Source organism: Dendroctonus ponderosae, unplaced genomic scaffold, assembly GCF_020466585.1.
Source record: "Dendroctonus ponderosae isolate FM_Combo_2020 unplaced genomic scaffold, Dpon_F_20191213v2 Dpon_F_20191213_9, whole genome shotgun sequence".
Taxonomy (NCBI): Eukaryota; Metazoa; Arthropoda; class Insecta; order Coleoptera; family Curculionidae; genus Dendroctonus; species Dendroctonus ponderosae.
The window spans coordinates 1,471,833-1,490,812 of NW_026019116.1; the positions used below are offsets into that span (position 1 = coordinate 1,471,833).

Below are 18,980 nucleotides of genomic sequence, written 5' to 3' on the forward strand. Positions count from 1 at the left end.
TATACTTTTCTAACCATTCGTTAAGTGGAATTTCATCGTCTGGTTCATAATCATTTTCTTTTCTTACAAATCCCCCATGCTTAAAGCAATTTGCATGGTTTTTCGGCTAACTTTTTGCCAAGCTCTATGAATGAAATTGACTGCATCTAAGAGATTTCTAGAAAATGTTTCATTTTTATCGATCGCCTCTAACGTTTTCATAAGAAGAATTTTTCACCGGCTGACTCTCCAACAATTTTTTACTACTACGGCTACTGTTATTATGCCTCTTCTTGAAACGCTCTTCCCAACTTTTAGAACAAGCAAACTCTTTGTTTATGATTTTACTACCCGTTTCACTAGCATTTTCTTGCAAAACACTGCCACTTATGGGAACGTTTTCTTGTTTTTTTGAGTGAACCACTTTTGTTTTTTTGAGTGAAGTCCCTTGTCAACCTTTTCATGTGCAGATAATTTTAACTTCCTACATCTAACATTTGTTTTGTCATACGCTGATAAAATGTTTTCCTTGTTTTTTCCATATTGTTGCAACAGTAGACTTTCCAAGTGCTAATTCCTTACAAATGTCACTCTGCTTTACTCCACTTTTTATTTTGTTAATAATCTTGTACTTTTCATTTAGTGAAAAAGCTTTGCGTTTTTGTTTTTCCATTCTGAAACGATTTACATACATAACGCGGCAAAAAACAACAAGTCACTGCCTGTCTCTCGCTCTCACTAATATAAACAACTCTGCACGATTGGTGTTGTTGAGCGTGGAAGTTTGTTATAAACGGAAACTGAATATACAACTATCCTAAAAATTGATTGTTATATCCGGCAGTTCGTTATAAACGGGTTCGTTATAACCTGTAAAAAAATACGTTGGTCTTTATGGACGACGTTTCAATTAAAGGAAAAAAGTTCGTTTGAACCGAAAGTTCACTATAACCGGGTTCATTATAAGCGGACTTTACTGTATTTATACTATTTAAGATTCTTATCAATAATTTTATATATGTATTGAAATTTTATTTTGTACTGACTAAAGTTTTAACGCAAATTTTCTAAATAATTAATGAATTGTTGTAGTAATTTCAAAATCACCGCAACACTATACTACACACACAAACATCAATTATTTCTGTTATATATCGTCTTAGGAAACCCAAATTGGATTATCTCAAAGATAACTAGAGCGTCTTCAAATAGTTTTCAATATAAGTTTTGATATCCATTGTTTTCGCTTTTTGTTTGTTATCGTAATTGTCAATTTTGTTAACTATCGCCACATGTATGAGGAAGGAAAACGAAGGCTAGAATTTACGGCTTAACACCAAAGTTGACGGCTTAATTTAAGCCGAGCATGAGCTTAATGGCAAAGCCAAGCTTATTTTCAACGGTGCAAACCGGCCTTAATAATGAAAGAAGAATGAGTCTACCGATTTTTTACGATATCCACCGAAAAGTGTCGAGTTTACCCACCGAAAATCGATTTTCGGACCTGGCAACGCTGCCGCGCACGGTCAGTAGACTCAACTCACCCAACTAAGCGGCCGTGTCAAATGTCAAATTGTCTTTTGTCTCTATCTATGCTATCTGTGATAGAGGGTTTGTTTTGTGGGCAGTGCGGTGGTGGTAAGGGAGCGCTTTCTCTATATTAATCGTCGGTTCACGAGTTATCTGGCCGCTGTTTCGAGCGTTACCGTTACGTTGAGTGAAAAGCCCAATCCAGAGTGGCTGCTGTTTTGTGGTTGTTTTTTGTTGGGCAACAATGGCGACCGTCACCACCATTCCAGCGCCTCCGGAAATAAAGCCGCCGACCAACAATGCCCTATCGAATTTGGAAAAAATCGAAAAGTAAGCACTAGACCCCTATTGCAGCAATTGCGAGGTAATTAATTGGCCTTCCAGCTTCATCAATGAGCCGATTTACAAGGAAATCTTGGAAAATGCGGTCAACTTCAACACCAGATTGTGCATCGAGCGGCGGCTGCGGCTGCCGTTCATCGACACGCAAACAGGGGTGGCCCAGAACCACAGCTCTCTTTTCATGGCGAAGCGCCAACGATTACCGGGACTGAATCCCGGCCAGATTTACTCATACCCGAGACAGCGGTGGCGCAAAAAACGTCGCCAATATCTTACCATGAACGCCAGGGCGTACGCCCGGCATGTCGAATTGCTAGACGGCGAAACGGACATGCACAGCATCAGTCAGATCGAAAATCCGGCCCTTCAAGACACGGACAGCAAAGACAGTCAATTGCTGCCTGGAGAAGTTTCGAAGGTGGGGTTTTGTCCACCTTGTCGAAGGGAGGCTTGCTTTGTTACTCGTTTTCCCATTGCAGGAATGGTTCTACGATGAACAGGACATGTTAGAAATGGAGACTTTTGATGAGCCCGACCCTGACTCGGACCTAGATTATGAAGAATCTTACACCAAACGGCGGCGAGGCCGCAAGGGGACTGGCAGGGTAATGTACAACTCAGCTGTATGTGTCAACTAACCTAATCAACTACTTAGCTACATAAGGGTAAACGTGTATCAGCAGAACTGTGGGACTTTGCTGAAGTGTTTAATGATTTAATTTAAGACACCAAAAGGTGCAGATGTCGTTTGAGGTTCTCGGAATTTGTAGTTTTGTCCATCCTTACCTTAAAGATCACTTCAAATTAAGCCCTCTCAGTGAAAATTTGTCCTAAAGGGTCCATAAATCAGTGTTGGGAAAAAATTGATTTTTATTAAAAAAAATAAAAAATCACTGATTTATTTATTAAATCAATTGATAAATCCGCTAATTAGCTGTTTTAAAGTCATTGCAATTGTTGCCGAGAAGATTCAAGCTAGTTGAACCGATTCAATACTTGTCCGAACGCATTTTCGACGGAAAATTCTTGTCGCAACGGCCCTCGACTCGTTTTCGCACGTTGCCCGGCGTAATCTATAAATGGTCTTATTCATTTCGTCACAACATTTCAAGAGAGGCTAATGCTGAAAAGTGTGTTGATTTTTTGTGTTTGTGTTTGTGTAATAATATTAAGGCAGTTTGAAAGAACGCAATGGCTGGAAGAAAATAAGACAGTATTTGGCAGGTTTCCATCAAAACCACCTCTTCTAATAAGTCAGGATGCAGAGCAATTTGCAAACAGTGTAAGAAAGAGATTCAAGGCATAGTACAAAGACTGAAGGCACACCATGACGTTTGTAAGAGGAAACAAAACAAACAAGGCACAACAAATGCAAAAATCGATCTTCCGCCCAACTTTTTTGAGACTGGGAGTGCTTCTTCCTCCTTTACATTTCCCTCGGCAAGCTCCAACTCACCTCCAGAATCTCCATCATCTTACACGCAAATAACTACCGAGTCGGCTTCCAAGAGAAAGAAACATGAAAGCCAACTCTCAATGTCCAATTTCGTTACAAACTCAAGTTTTAGATCTATCGAGAACTTGGAAGTCAAGAAAGCCATTCATCTATTGAGACCTGGATACAGTCCTCCTTCCCGAAAAACGGTCGCATCGAGCCTTTTGGATGAGATTGATACTGAAGAAAAAGAGGCATGTTTTTCATCTCTTTCGGGGATTGACGGATGGTCAAACATTAACGCGCTACATTAACAACGGAAGATGGACGAGCGCTTCTCTATGAAACCATTGATACTTTTGGAAAGCCTCATACTTCGACATACCTTACTGATCTGGTGTGCAATTTAATTTCCTCGTGTCAAGCAAAATTTCAGTGTCTAAGTGCGATCTTTTGTAACAGACAATGCCGCTAATATGACCGCAATGAGGAAAACGAAGTTATAACTTATGGTTGCTCTTCGTATTTCCTAAACCTGCTTTGTAAGGACTTACAGGTGCAAGATGTCAAAGAACACATAGTCGAAATTGTCAAATATTACCGCAACAATCACATGGCCAAAGCCAAATTCAGCGATACCTAGCGATGTTCGCTGGAACAGTGGCCGACTGTTCCAGCGTATGTCACACAATGAGACATCATTTTCAAGATTTGCGAGGATAACTCAAATGATATCGATTCTGCTATCTTCAAAAAAGTCTCAAACATAGGACTAAAGCATGCGGCGCAAGAGTACATGAGCCTTCTGAAGCCTATTGCTGTTGCTCTAGATCTACTCCAGAAGAAAAATGCCACAAATCTGATGCCGTGGAGCAGTGAAAACTTTTGCAAGATAAGTTTGAAGAATCTCAAAATTTATTTTTAGAGAAACTACAGAAGTTTCAACATCGCTATAAGCAAGCTCTTACACCTTATCACTTTATTGCCTACATGTTAAGCCCGGAGAAACAAAACTACGCTTTTACTCCTGAAGAGAAGAATCGGGCTTTGGAGACTATCAGTGAGCTCGCTGCAGTCCTTTCAAATAAATTATGTTTTCTGATGAGGTGCTGAAAAATATGAACACACTTTAGTGGTGGCGATCACAGAGAGATGAACCGGAAATTCCAAAACACTTGCCAGTAATAAATAAAATAAATAAATAAAACAGTTTCTTTGTGCAACTGCATCTTCTGCGTCTGTCGAAAGGATGTTCAGCACATTCGAATTTGTTCATTCAGATACCAGGAATAGATTGGGAATAGAAAAAGGAGGGAATTTAGTGTGCCGCTTCAGACTTTATAATGAACATGAAGAGAAAGAGAAGTGATTTCCGTTTTAGTATTATTGAGTTTACCATTAATCCCGTTTAATTTTTAAGTTCACATGTACCGTTTTCTATTTTGATTTTCATTTCTTAGAATTATTTGTGTTCTTTTTTAAATTTTTTTCCAAAAAGTCAGGTGATTTAAATCATGATTGAAATCACTTGAAAACAATCAAGCGAACCCTGCCATAAATTAAGCCAAAAACCATTCACAAACTTTAAGAAAAAGCGCTATTTTCAGGATAAATTTCAAACGGTGTTGCCAAACTGCGCAAAATGTTTTAAGTTAATGAAAACTGTTAGATAGGGTTATATAGGCACTAGCTACCATGCTAGCAAACACTGAATTAAGTGGTTCATTAATTTTGAAATAATACTTTTTATTTATTGTTACATACAAACTGTTAATTAATGGGTGGCAACACCGCATTGTGCTGAATTCTCCAAAGAAATATAAACAATCTAGCAACTGACTATCGACATGCTACATAACCCCAAGCAAAGGCGAGGTCAGAAAAGATGCTCAAACTTTTGCATAAAACGGAATTATTATGCATCTTAGCGACAATTTTGCATGTGGAGTTATGAATTGTTGATACCTAAAACATTAAGCAGCAAATAGCACCGGACAATCTCATTTTCGTGCCATATCTCATAAGTGGTTTTGGATACTCAAATTTCTAAACTTTGTGAGTGTTTTTTTGTCTTCATTTATGGACCCTAAAGGAAAAATTTTCATTGAGAGTGCTTAATTTGAAGTGATCTTTAAGGCAAGAATAGAGAAAACTAGAAATTCCGAGAACCTCAAACGACACCATCACCCACTAAAAGCTCGTTCACATCATGATACAATGAATACAAGGTAGGATATTGCGTCGATTTGTGCGACGTCAGTGGAAATCACTGCGTGCCGTGATTTTTTCCTGTCTACTAAATAAGCTATATATATTTAATCTTTGTCACATTTAATTATTTTTATATAAATCTTCGTTATAATTACAAAATAGCCCACTTCGCCTTTTTGCCCGAAAAACAAAACACACACAGGTTTTAAACTTGAAAATGAAAAATAACAAAAATTTAATTATTTTGGAGACTAGCAGAGTTGTGCAATAAAGTATAGCGTTTGCTTTTGGCAGGTACCCCAAAAATTCGAATTGCAAATTCCTCTCATAATCATCATTTTTGAAATGCTGAGAGCATATTCTGGCTGAGGCAACATTAATGGTGTCCGCACGACAACAAGCATTCTCCCATAGCTTGCTTAAAATACTGTCTTTTATTATTGTATTGTAGTATTGTATTACTATTGCAACCGTAAACTGCACACCGCATTTTTTATATTTTTGAACCGTCACTTAAAAGTAGCACACAATCTACAGTACACTTTCCAACTATTAAGCGCAAAATGCTCAGTTGTTTGTCTACAAAATTCCCAAACACGCCGAAACGCATTTACCCCATGATACAATGAATTCATTGTTTCGTTTGGCTCCACCCGATTTCACGAATGACACTCTGGCAACACAGCAAGCTAAAACGCTGAAAATCAGAGATCGTGTAAAGACTTCTTTAGGGTATTTTTCTTCGCAATAAGCCCAAATCAGCGCGATTTTGAAAGCATTAAGCTATACAACACTGCAAACCATATCCTCATATAACTTTCAACTTTTGAACTATTGCGTTTTGAATTCAATGAAAATCAGTCTAGGTTACATGCATTTTAAATGGGTTCAGCTGTTCACTTTACCAAAGTGCTAACCAGTCATATGCGCACGAAAATCGAGTTTTCGACCGATGAATATCCTACCTTGTATTCATTGTATCATGCGTTCACATAGTGACAGTAGTCGTGTCACGGTGCCGTCAAAAGTCCGAACGCTCCCTCGTGACTAATATTTTAACTACAAGTTAACTAGGAATTTGACACTTGTTTTGTTGACATTGGGATTTACATCTGACTGTGATTTGTTTCCTTAGCTTCAGGTTTAGAAAGGTTACCCATCAAATGATACTCCATATAGTTTTTCATATCATTAGACAGCGGAAAGGAGAATAAATAGTCTACAGGGAATGATAATTGTAAAATTATTAATATAATGTTTATATAATTGATATTTAATCTTAAAAAAACATTCTGAATTTCTCTATCAATCTAAAGCAAATCTTTACATCAAAGTGGTCTTTACCAAAATTAAGTTTTGTATTCCTGCTTATATCTGATAGTTTTCGCCTTGCGAGCCTTAGCCATTTATCTATTTTCTTGATTAGAACGAAAACAAACAATTTATTAGATGTTGTTATTGATGTGTTTGTGCATAGAGGACCCGCACAGCACTTGTAAAATTTGGAAGTCATTTTTAACGCTCAAAATGTATAATATTTTGTGAACTTCCCTCTTTAAACATAGGCACCGTGCACACTGAATAAGGTCGTGACGTCACAAGTCACATGACACCCACGAGCGTTTTCGCGCCTTATATGAAATGGCAAGATAAAAATGCGATTATTTGAGCAAACATATAATTTCTTGCGGAAATAATGATGTTTTCGGATATAGTAGACGTATACCTACATTATACAACGATATTTCAAAATCTGTCATCTTGCCTATTGAAATCAAAGGGGGCTTCAACACCATAAACTGTTGTGATTTCAGGGCCGTTCCGGGGCAGACACGCCAAGCACACCGGGACGTAAAAGGGGTGCCGGACGGGGCAGGGGCAAGAAAACTGGTCCCGGTGGTCACAACTATGACCCGACGCCCGGCGATCCCGACAAACCTTTCGCCTGCGAACGTAAGTCTTTCGAGTATCCGCCTATTATTGTTTAGGTTTTGTGGTTGTTTATAGTCATAATTTTCTACTTGTTAATGTGGCTAAAGTGAAACTAACCGGAAAATAGCAAAAACATGCCTTCACGTCCGTTTTGCTTTGGGGGGGGGGCAATGTGAAAGAAGCAGGGGCTTGTCGGACTGACACCATTAAGTCCTCTGATTAAAAACCAATCACGTAGTGCTTGTTTTCACAAATTTTATGTAAACCGGCCAGCTTGGTGTCAGCTTCCGATAGTCGCTAAGAGAAACTGTGTAGAGAGGGAAATGACAATCTTCTGTACACTGAAGCTTCCGCTTACTACTTCTAGTCAAACCGTGTGTGCTTCATAGGGTGGCAGATGTTTTGATGATTGCCATCAATGCATCAGCGCCTAGTGAAATGTGGGTTGCTTTGATTGATCGCCTGAACCAGACAATGTTCGACCTTAACTCGTGCTGTTGTGCCTTTGGTTGGTCAAGCCACTGAAGAACTGATCAATTGCGCTCATTCTTCCGATACTTGACTTCCAAAGCACAACCTCCGCTTTACCAATTAATACTCCTACTCTATTAGGTGTGTGGTAACGCTTAACAATCGGCTACTTGCTGTTACTAACTCTACACCTCGACAAAATGGCTGTACACAGAAGATTTTCATTTTGTTTGCTGTTGAGTGTCGATCAATAGTGGGTGGCAAACAGTGTTCCATCGGATGATTGAGACAAGTGGAGACCCGCTCGCTCGCTATTGCTTTTATTTCGTTCCGATGGAGGCAAATAAAAGCAATTGGCTGTAGACTCGCGGCTGTAGTCATTTCACGCGGCTATTTCTCATATAACATCAATCCCTAAACCACGCCCACCCGCTCCCCTGCCCACTCCATTTTCAACACGCTGCGGCCGTCATTATACAGGGTGATTCACAATTGGCGTCATTTATCTGAAGGAGTTGTAGAGAGAGAGAGAGGGGGAGAGAGATGCCGTTTGTAGTGTTGCAGTGGTCTAAATTGCTGAATGTCGGGCACCACCAACGGATAATGCGGATGGTTCGTGCAAAAACACACTGTTTCTTAATTTTTCTATGCCGCCGATCATTGTGCCAAAAACTAGGAATTAAAGACGTGTTGGGCAAAGTCCACTAAGGCTTAAGTGAGCGAAATCTAGCGGCTTCGGATCCTACTGACGTCACTGTTTTCAACGTTGTCCCACTTGATTTCATACTGTCCCCACACCCTCCAATACACCTTGAACAGCTGTGTTCGATTCCTCGGGAGTCCAGACGTGGCGCGCCGTCTATCGTTGCCCCTTGCACTTCTTTTAGAGGGATGACGTCGCTTTTGAATCACCCGGTGTAAGAGCACCTCATGAAGCGAGACCTTATAGTAATTAGCACAGCAAGAAAGTCCTTCCGGCAGTCTGTCTCTTTCAGTATGCGGCGCTCGCTACAAAACTCGGCCGGGACTCACCTACCATTACGGCCACTCGCACAAAGAGGGTGCTAGCGACGAAAACTCGCGTGAAAGCGCCGCACCCTCGCCCATGAATGCGGTGGTGAACAGCACTGCTGGGCTTCCGGGCGTTCCCCCCAATCCGGTACCCGGGCCACCAGGCCCTCCGGCAGGGGGCGCCACCGATGGACACATCTCGCCGGGCCCTGGACCTAATCCAGGACAAGTCTACCAAGACAGCTACGTCTCTTTTTTGAACCAGTCACCCGGTACATGCCTTTTGTTTTTATTTACTCAATCGTGTTTGATCCTCTTGAGTTCATGTTGGAAACGTAGCCTTTGGGCAAAAGTGCTAGATGTCACACTAATCGTTTTTGCTCAAAACGTTGCTGTTTCAACTACTGGAGTGTGGTTTTTGAATGCATGCAGTAGTAGCACACTAGTAGGCGCACAACTGCTCTATTTGTGTCTCTTGAACTATCTTTTTTGTTGGGATTTGGGAGCAAAGTAGATGGGCCGTAGTCTCAGTGTATACGTGAAGACGCGCGGGGCGCACTTGTATCTAATAGGCGGTTTTTCTATCACCTGCAGGAACCCCTCGCCGCAGTGGTTCCAGACAACCTGGCGCGCCGCCAGCAGGGCCTCTCATACCGCAGCCTCCTTTACCACCGCACCCTCTAACTGGACCAAACCAGGCGCCTCCTACATTGCCGCCCAACTTGCCCGCTCAGCCCCTCACCAATCCGATGGGAGATGACCCCCCGATGCCTATTCTCCAACCGGAGAAGGTGATCGAGATCCCGCTAGTCAACGTTATGCCGCCCCAGGAACCAATCGCGCCCGGTCCTTCGATTCTACCGCCAATGGTGGCCGATCGCAAAGTTCCGCCTAGTCCGTACTGCGATTTTTGTTTGGGCGATTCGACACAGAACAAGAAAACGGGTGGTGTGGAGGAGCTCGTCTCTTGCCACGACTGTGGACGCTCAGGTAAGGGCAGTAGTTCGTTTGCTTCGGGCTCGTATGGCCCTGAATCGGGGGCGACGCCCTTTTACGAGGGCCCCCTCAATATGGCCACGCCTATGAAGAGCGAGGAAAAGATCAAGAGAGGCCGCAAAAAGAAACTGCTCTTATAAGCAATGGTCAGCGGGCAGTATTGCTTGGGAGGGTTGTGCGCGCCACTACATTTTAAAGGCCACGATTTGTTTCACTGTACTCTTTGGTTACGTCGGGCATCTGGTTCATTCCTAGTCACGCACTAATTGTGATAATTTAACGACCAAACAGGCCTCTAAATCAAGCACAACCCGCATCCCCTACAGGGTGTTCATCTAATGCTCCATTATTCAACCGGAGATTCGTATAGAAGTGCAAAGCATGGGAAGGGTTGACTTAATTTTTTTTATTTACAATGTCCACGACCCATTATTTGAACACCCATAGCAAAGGTGCTTCAGTTGGAGAGTGAAATACTAAGCGAACGCCCTGCGTAGCAGAAATATTCTCTTGACTATTCCCTGAGTGCCAACAAATAGCTGGATATTCAGATTTTCGGAACCTTTTTATGCTTGTTTGACACAAGTTTTTCCAAATCTGAACATCAACCTGTGCACGGCGATTGAAATAAAAGTGAACTTTGCCTCAAGATTGATACATCTTTAACTTACAGGGTCTATTCGTATCACAATCAGCTACTTGTTTTTGTTAAAAAATTATATCAATGTAAATATACCTTCTTGTGCGCATCCAACGAACAGAAACAGTGCAAATATGTTCAGTCCGATGCGCACAAATATGCGCCGACCTGTAATTTGAGGTTTTATCAAACCAGGCCTGTTCACTACTATTTAAATATCCTCTCATGCAGAACCATACTGGTTTCTACTGCCATTATTTAATGAATACTTTATGATTTATTCCTTTAATCTGCTAAAATGTTTTCTTTTTTACTGTGATATGTCAAAATTGCGTTTTATTTATTGTTTGGTGTTCGAACGATTGAGTTTTTGCAGGATTTTCTTTTGTCAAGAGCCAGTACTAGGACTAAGTAGGTTTATTTGCCGGGCGAATCTTACCGAACAAAGACCTGTCCTGAGTTATATCAGTCGATCGGTTTATGTTGCTATCTGGCAAGGGCTATTATTGAAGAGAGTTAATGTCGCCTCCAGCTCGGATAACAGTGTAAATCCCGTTTTCCACACGTGGTAGATTATTTACAATTATTATATAATCGTTATTAATATAGTACGTTGTGCTTAAATATACGTAATTATTCTAATTTCATGGACTGAAATAACCAAATAATATTTACACCCTAGCTTTAGTAGCAAATTGAGGGACGTTTAACTTTTATACGGTCTTCCAAGTCAGATCAAGGAAAAAACTCTTCAGCTTGATCAATGAATTAAATCAATTAAATTGTCTCAGTAGCTGTATTTGTTGGTAGGAGTAGGAATTATGGGAATTTTCCAGTTTTCATTCCCCTCACGTTCGAATTTTCATTTACAAGAATCCCTTTACTAGCAATTTTTCTTTGCGGTGTTTTTTTTGGGAAAATGTGCCTTTCGGCTACTTTTCGCTCGAAACTTACATAGGTGTATGTATGAATATCTATAAGGTGAGCGTTTTTTTTAGGTTCGAAGGCAAAGAGGATGAAAACACTGGAAAATGACCGAAATTGTTTATTTGCGGGAAAAAATACTCAAATGTTAGCCCTTAAGTTACGTTTCGACACGCAAACGATTCTGTATTCTTTTCAAAAGAAATGTTGGGTGTTGTAAGAACAGTTATTTTCCAAGACTGCGCAAATTTGTCCGCAACAAAACAAAAGATGTGCAATAAATTTTCTAACATTTAAGTAGATGTCGGTGTTTTTCTCGGTGCCGAAGTGACATGGTGCACTTCAATGTATGTCAATTTTTCTATTCAGTTTTGCCCAGTAACACTCAAGAAGGAGCCCTGTTGTACCAGTGTATTTCATTTTGGAAAAATTCACATATCTTGGAAAGTACCTGTTCTTTGGCACCCACAGTTTCCCTCATCCGTTCCTTTGTTTCCCTCTGATCGAGTAACAAAGTTCTGGACGAGGGCTTGAAATGAATACACGTAAGTACTCTAAGCGGCCGAACTTTAAACGCCAACAACTAACGAAAAATTTCACGTTTCTAGGCCATCCCACATGTCTGCAATTCACCGATAATATGAAGGTTTCTGTGAAGAAGTACCGTTGGCAATGTATTGAGTGCAAGTGCTGTTCGGTCTGCGGAACGAGTGATAATGACGTATGTAGTAAAATTTCCCCCGTTTTCCGACTTTTCTTATGTATGAAATTGATTTCAGGATCAACTACTGTTTTGTGACGATTGCGACCGCGGCTACCATATGTACTGTTTATCGCCTCCATTGGTCAACCCGCCCGAAGGCTCTTGGAGTTGCCAGTTGTGCATTAAACAGTTCCACCAGAAGTAGCTGGGGGCTGTTTATCTAAGCGCGTAATCTTTACGAGCCTACGCTTTTACTTAAATTGATTTTTAACACTATAGATGTCTAAACTCCACTATTGTAAGCTGTATCTAGTATTTTTCAAAATGTTCATGTACTTAACTAAGGAATTTTACCCGATATGAAAGTGATTGGTATCCGATTGTTGTTTTATACAATTCCCAGCTAAGATGTTTTTATTGGTTTGCATAGGGAAATACACACATTCATTATTTTTCAAGGTTTTATGATTTTTCCAAAGATTTCTTTCAGGGGAGACTGGTAGTGTTAGATATAGATATTTTATTAGACCCGAGAGTATTCCCTCTATACATGCTTATTAATAAGCATACAAATAAAACATTTTTTGTAATGAAATGAAAATTGGTAGACAGGCATAATCGGCTGTTATTTACAAGTTTTTTTCAAAATGGCTTTGCTTCCGAAAACATCGAAAATTTACTTGGCTTTTTTTAAAAGTCCCTATTTTGATTTCATATTTGTGTTCAGCATGAAATTTTGGATTTAAAGCGTCCATTTGTCAACACTTATCTGTCATACTTTTTGACATATGTCACCTTTATTGCAAAAAAAATTGGGATGCAGAGGTTTATTTGAAAAATCATAACTCCTGAACCATTCCAATTTTTTCATTAATTTTCAAACGTTTGACCGACATTTTGCATTGATTCTGACACTTGTATACGTGCGTCTGTTGCGGTGTTTCAAAGTTAACAATCAAAAAATGTCTACAATCAAAAAATGTCGTCAATGCATTACGATTTCTGATAAAAAAATTCAATTTACGGATTGCTTCTATGGCCGACCACTTTACATTTAGTTTTGGAGTCAAAAATAGTAGTTGCCATTTAAAAAAGTGAAGATTGTAATTTTTTTATTGTCAACTTCACAAGGGAAATTGAAAATCACTAAAATCATCAAATCGGAACTGGAAAATCACAGCAGAAGCATAAAACATAACCAAAGTGTCAGAATCGATGCAGAATGTCTGCCAAACTTTTCGGAATTAAATTAAATAATGCCGGTTTATTTATTTGCAATGGTTCAGGAAATATTAATTTATTAATGAACTTCTGCTACCCTGTTTTTTTGCAAAAATGGCATGTCAAAAACTGTGACAGATAAGTATTGACAAATGGACATTCTGAACTCACAATTTACAGCTGAATCCAAATATGAAATCAAAATTTCCATTTAAAAAACCGAAGATGACATCGATTTCCGCTAATTCCGGAATTGCCGTCATTTTGAAAATACTAGATTTAGACTTGCAGCAACAGATTATGGTGCCTACCAAATTCCATATTAATAAGATTTCGAGAAATAAATTTTTTTCCCTGTATAAAAAAATCACCCTGTATTATTATGTTCCCGTAAAATCTATAAGTAGGCCTTCCTTTTGAATATAGATTCCTGTATTAATAATAATTCCTGTATTAATTTTATGGTCGGCGCAGGCCTACCGTAGGCTTTGCGGAGCACACTTTGAGTGACGCTGGTCTAGAGGATCCAAACAAGCTCTCTCGGGACACCGCAAGGTTTTCTTTGCGCTTCATTCATCGTCATGCCGAGAAAATCGGTTAAAACTCAGCATGAAGCTCCGGAATAGATTCACTGCGTCACACACTCAGGCTAAACTGAACTAATTTCACCAAAAACTCCATTTTTTTTAACCGAAAATGTTCATTTCTGTCAGATGGGCGCCATCTTACTGACGTGTTACGTTTTGTCAGTTGTGGTTCAAACCAAGGCTGTCAACATTTTTTAGATGGTTTACTATTCGCGAGTCCAGACGCCCCCTGGTGGCTAAAATTATAACTACAAGTTAAGTAGTAATTTGACACTTTGTTTGTTGACATTGGTGTCACATTGGTCTTTACATCTGATTGTAATTTGTTTTGTTCTAATCAACTTTTGCAAGCTTTTAAAGAAACAGTTCGCAGAGTTCAAAAGACCAAACGCCCACTGGCGGCTAAATTGTAACTAGACTTTAACTGTTAAAATTTTACACTTATTTTTTTATTAAATGTCATTGTGACTTGTTCTACTCAGCTTTTAAATTTTGAACATATAGAAACATTGAAAAGTGTGTAAGTATGGTTTTATGTTATAGACTAAAAAACAAAGGTTCGTGATTTTTGCAGTTATCAATGGCGAGCCAGCGGCATTTTGTCAAACGGCCCCCGGCGGCTACACTATAAACTGCACTCAACGAGTGACATTTGACATTTATTTTATTGACAGATGTGATTCCTTCTTGGGAATACGCTCTGGGTAGTGGTGAAAAAAAAACCCGATTAATTTTTTCAGCCTTCTTCAGGGTGCTAATTGCTTCCTATGAAAAGTCTGGAACGCTCCAAAATATTATTATGTTTTACAATTTAGTAAAACATCTTTTTCACATGGCTTCGGCTTGATTCCTCGGTAAGTGTAGTTTATAATTTTAGAATAATTTTTAAGAAAAATTATACTCAAAGGTTGGTTGTGTCGCTCGAAATTTTTTAAATCGGAATTCTTACTCGCATGAGCTAAATAAAATAGTTGACATGGAATTTGAAGCTTCTTGGTCTGCGCAATTCATTGATGATTGTTACACTTGCGCATGTTAGCAAATAAGTGGCATATTACACTGAATTAAAGCTCATTTTATTGGCCAAACAGGGCTTAAGAAGGTTTCTGAACTCGACTCGGACAAAACAGAATTCCACAAGTGAAAACTCGGTAGAAAAACACATAGAAGTCGCCACTTGAGTCTCAAACTGTAAAAACGCAATTCTGAAATGACATTGACATAGAAAAGCCGGGTTTCCCTAGCAACGGAGCTCAAACCGTCAAAATCAGTCAATTATCATGGACAGCTCGCATGAGACATGCCCTTTTTTTGCTCCAAACTGTGGAAATCAACGCATTCTTATTCCAAATTCGACTTCGAAAATGTTCTAAATACGATTTTCCATTGACTGGATATCCTGGCAACAAGGGAATTTAGTTGCAGGCTTTGTAGTAGCGCTGCGTTCAGTCAGCATACATATCCAGGCTGGATGTATGTAAGTGTTTCGGTTAGAATAACCAATTTCGGCGCATTAAAATGTAATTTACTTTGTCTCAAGGTGCGCTTACTAATAAATTATACGTGCTTGTTATGACCTGCAACTGATCCTCAACTCATTGTCTTATCACTGAGCCTATGGTTTAACAAAACGCGCCGAATTTATCACCACAATCAAAATTAGTTGATAGCAGTTTCAGACCTTTCTGCTTGAAATTGCGATTAAATATTTCGACGCCTACAAGAGACAGAAGAAATGGGTAAGTCACTTTGAGGCTTAGCAGCCCCGCTCTTGTTTGCCAGTCGTCGTACTCCGGCCTGGCAAACAATGGCAGACCTTATTTAAATTAAATAAACTCGACCGATTGAACCGGAATTTGGGTTTGCATTAAAGATTTTATTTCGATTAATTGAAGCGCTTTGATTAAATTCGGTGATTCCCCAATAAGCCATTTTAATGGCAGTTTGTCGTTGTTTTCTCTACAGCGGTCCGGTTAAAATAAATAAACAAACGTCGAAAATGGAATATTTTCACTAAACAACGAACTAAACATTAATGTCAGAAACAAATTATGTAGTGTCTTAACAAATTTTAAAAATCAAAAAAACGACAAAAAAGTAGGATTGAAACTGGAATAGACAGACTGATATGTGAAACAAAACAATTCCTAAATAAAAATTCAAATATATGTGTCCCCTAACAGCAGATAAATGCAATAAAACAGTAATTATGCTTAAAAACGAATATCAAACAAAAATGTTAGCCTTACATCAATACATATCATACATAAGGAAAAAAAAAAGATTTAACCAACAATATACAATCAAAACTAAATAAAATAATGAATTTTTGGCTTAAACAGAACTACATAACTGAAGAAACAAAACGAACACTGTACTGCAGTAACGGCCAAGCACCAGTAATATACGGACTACCTAAACTTCATAAAAACAACATATCGTTACGACCAATCGTCAACAATATAGGTACACCAACTTGGAAGGAAATCGAACAACATTCAACAATTCCCAAAAAATAATTTATTGAAGCGGTAGAACTATGCCTAAAATCTACATATTTCAAGTGTGAAGAAAAATATTATTCACAAATATACGGTGTAGCAATGGGTTCGCCCATATCAGCAACAACTGCAAACCTTGTTATGGAAAGCTTGGAAAAAAACGTAATAACAAGCCTAAATTATAAACAATTATAAACCGACTTTCTTTAAACGCTATGTGGATGATTGCTTAATGTGTTTACCCAAAGATCAAATTCAATAGACCCTAGATAAATTCAACAATTTTCACGATACTGTAAAATTTACAATGGAAAAGGATAAAAATCAATCAATACATTTTTTAGACATAACAGTAAATTCCCGCTAAACATGAAACATAACTGGAACGTTTCAAATGTGCAGTTATATTGCGCAAATGTAACATATGATGGAAACGTTTCAAAAATGTTCCAGAAACGTCTTTAGCATACATGAGATTCATGGTTCTACCGGTTCCCATCGCGCATGGCACTTATCTTATGAAACAACCACTATCGTTTCTCCGAACAACGCATTATTTGGGAGGTTGTATTATTTCATTTTTCATTATTAGATTACTTGAGTGATTCAAAATAAGTGATAATATATTGGTAAGTACCTATCTTTTTTATTTGTAGAAACTTTAAATTAGCTCTAACTTAGACCATGTGGACGATGTTATGCTGTTCTCATTTCGAGTTGTTCAGTTCATTTATGTACTAAAATGCTTATGAATATTATTTAGGGGCAATAAAATGAGCCGAAGAAAGAAAAGAAATATTTCTAACAGGCACCTTTGGCGTTTGGTGAACAAGAACGTAAGCAAACTATATAATACTAACAGTTTTGTATATATTGAATATTTTGAATACTGCATACATCATTTTAAACTATACACTGTATAGCGCTGAATTATTATTTTTTCACTTTTAGGTTGAGGCTGTCGAAAACGAAGATTGATCCCAACTCAACTGAGTCTTTTGCTCAGAGTTTTATAAATTATTTTTATTTTTGTGTCGGTTCTTGTTTATTTATTTAATAAAAATTTTATTGTATACATACATATGCCATTTGAGTTCTATTCATCAGCTTTTCGAGCCTGTGAATTGTAAATTTAAAACATTTTGAAACAAGTTAGCAAAAAATGTTTTGTAAATATTTTTATGAAAACGTTATAGAATTATTTGATTTGATGATTGACATAGTGATTCTTTGATGAATACAAATATTTTAACTGGTGGTATATTTTTGTCCTCGAAGCAGGGCAATCCTATAGTTCTGCTTCTAGGGCCATTATGTACCACCAATTAAAATATTTGCACTCTTCAAAGATACACCATGTATAATGTTACAAAATATTTATTTGCCACGTTTAAATAACGTCTAGCGCAACGCTTCAGTAACATTTCAACGAAACGTTTCTGCAATGTTTCAGCAAAACGTTTTAGTAAGACGTTTCTGAGGGCGGACATTTGCAGTTACATAAACATTTCTGAAACATGTAGTGCAGGTAACTGAAACGTTTCGTGATTTTAATATACGTTTCTGAAACGTTTCTGGAACGAAAAATTGTTTAGCGGGTTATGATAATTCTGATGAAATAAAAATAAATTGGTATACAAAAGAAGTTTGGTCAGGAAGATATTTAAACTATAATTCATATGCACCCCAAAAATATAAAAAAAGCGTAATAACTGCACTTACAGATAGAGCTATAAAATTATCGCACCCAAATTACAGACAAGAAAATTAAAAAACAAATCTGAAAAATATTAGTTAATAATAACTACCCAAAAAAATTTTCTGAGCCAATAATAAAGCAAAGAATTAACAAGATTTACAACTTAACTAAATATAACAATAATGAGGAACAAAGTAACAATGCATATACAGGGTGACCATTTTCTGAACCTTTGTATGGTTAACTTCTACATTTTTCCGTTTCTATTAATTTTTCTTATTAATATTGGATTGGATGCATTCTTTAACCGAGATTAAGAAATGCTTATCCAATCAGACACATTTATATATAAATATATCAGATTGAACATTAACAATTCTTAATCTGAATTAAAGTGTTTTGCAATAAGCTCATAACAAAAATTCTATAAGCAATTACAAATTTTAATATTGGTCAAAACTTAGATAACAAAATACAATTAACAGTTTTACATTGATAGACGAGTATTTTCGTTCATTCACAGATTATTCTACTGTGTACAAATACAATTATAGCAATTTGCATTGATGCAATAGTTTCATTTTACTTTTGTTGCTCTCCTTGAATCCGAGCCAAAATGCTAATCGCAAAATAGAAATCGATCAAAATCAAACTGGTAACAATTAAAAAATTACAGATAATCTTTTTACATTAATCGAAGAATTTTCGTTCATTCACAGATTATTCTACTGTGTACAAATACAATTATAGCAATTTGCATTGATGCAATAGTTTCATTTTACTTTTGTTGCTCTCCTT

At 38.0% G+C, this 18,980-nt stretch overlaps 2 protein-coding genes across 6 annotated transcripts in view; both read left to right on the forward strand.

The window, feature by feature from the left end:
- The first annotated feature begins 1,475 nt into the window (after positions 1-1,475).
- LOC109537683 (zinc finger protein ubi-d4 B) lies at positions 1,476-12,627 on the forward strand. Of its 5 annotated transcripts, none has more exons than XM_019904525.2 (8): positions 1,476-1,839; positions 1,894-2,269; positions 2,331-2,474; positions 7,312-7,450; positions 8,896-9,183; positions 9,506-9,901; positions 12,080-12,192; positions 12,251-12,627. In XM_019904525.2, exons 1-8 carry the CDS (start codon positions 1,754-1,756, stop codon positions 12,377-12,379), a joined length of 1,671 nt encoding a protein of 556 aa, XP_019760084.1. In that variant the 5' UTR covers positions 1,476-1,753; the 3' UTR covers positions 12,380-12,627. The 5 variants fall into 5 exon arrangements, with proteins under 5 accessions (XP_019760084.1, XP_019760085.1, XP_048525769.1 ...); XM_019904526.2 differs by having other exon boundaries at positions 2,331-2,456; XM_048669812.1 differs by lacking the exons at positions 12,080-12,192; positions 12,251-12,627 and adding an exon at positions 11,546-11,773.
- Positions 12,628-15,286: 2,659 nt separating this feature from the next.
- Positions 15,287-18,980, forward strand: part of LOC109537699 (gamma-glutamyl hydrolase) — a 6,113-nt gene continuing 2,419 nt past the window's right edge. The window contains exons 1-2 of the mRNA XM_019904552.2: positions 15,287-15,459; positions 15,523-15,721. Coding sequence (XP_019760111.1) covers positions 15,718-15,721 — 4 coding nt within the window. The 5' untranslated portion in view covers positions 15,287-15,459; positions 15,523-15,717. The remainder of the gene's footprint in view (positions 15,460-15,522; positions 15,722-18,980) is intronic.

What these genes read in the sequence shown, in the direction of transcription:
- LOC109537683 (XM_019904525.2), top strand. Translation starts at nt 1,754, where the DNA reads ATGGCGACCGTCACCACCATTCCAGCGCCTCCGGAAATAAAGCCGCCG. An exon ending in CAAACCTTTCGCCTGCGAAC is followed by an intron (nt 7,451 to 8,895) that starts GTAAGTCTTTCG and finishes TGTCTCTTTCAG; the next exon opens with TATGCGGCGCTCGCTACAAA. An exon ending in GCGGAACGAGTGATAATGAC is followed by an intron (nt 12,193 to 12,250) that starts GTATGTAGTAAA and finishes AATTGATTTCAG; the next exon opens with GATCAACTACTGTTTTGTGA.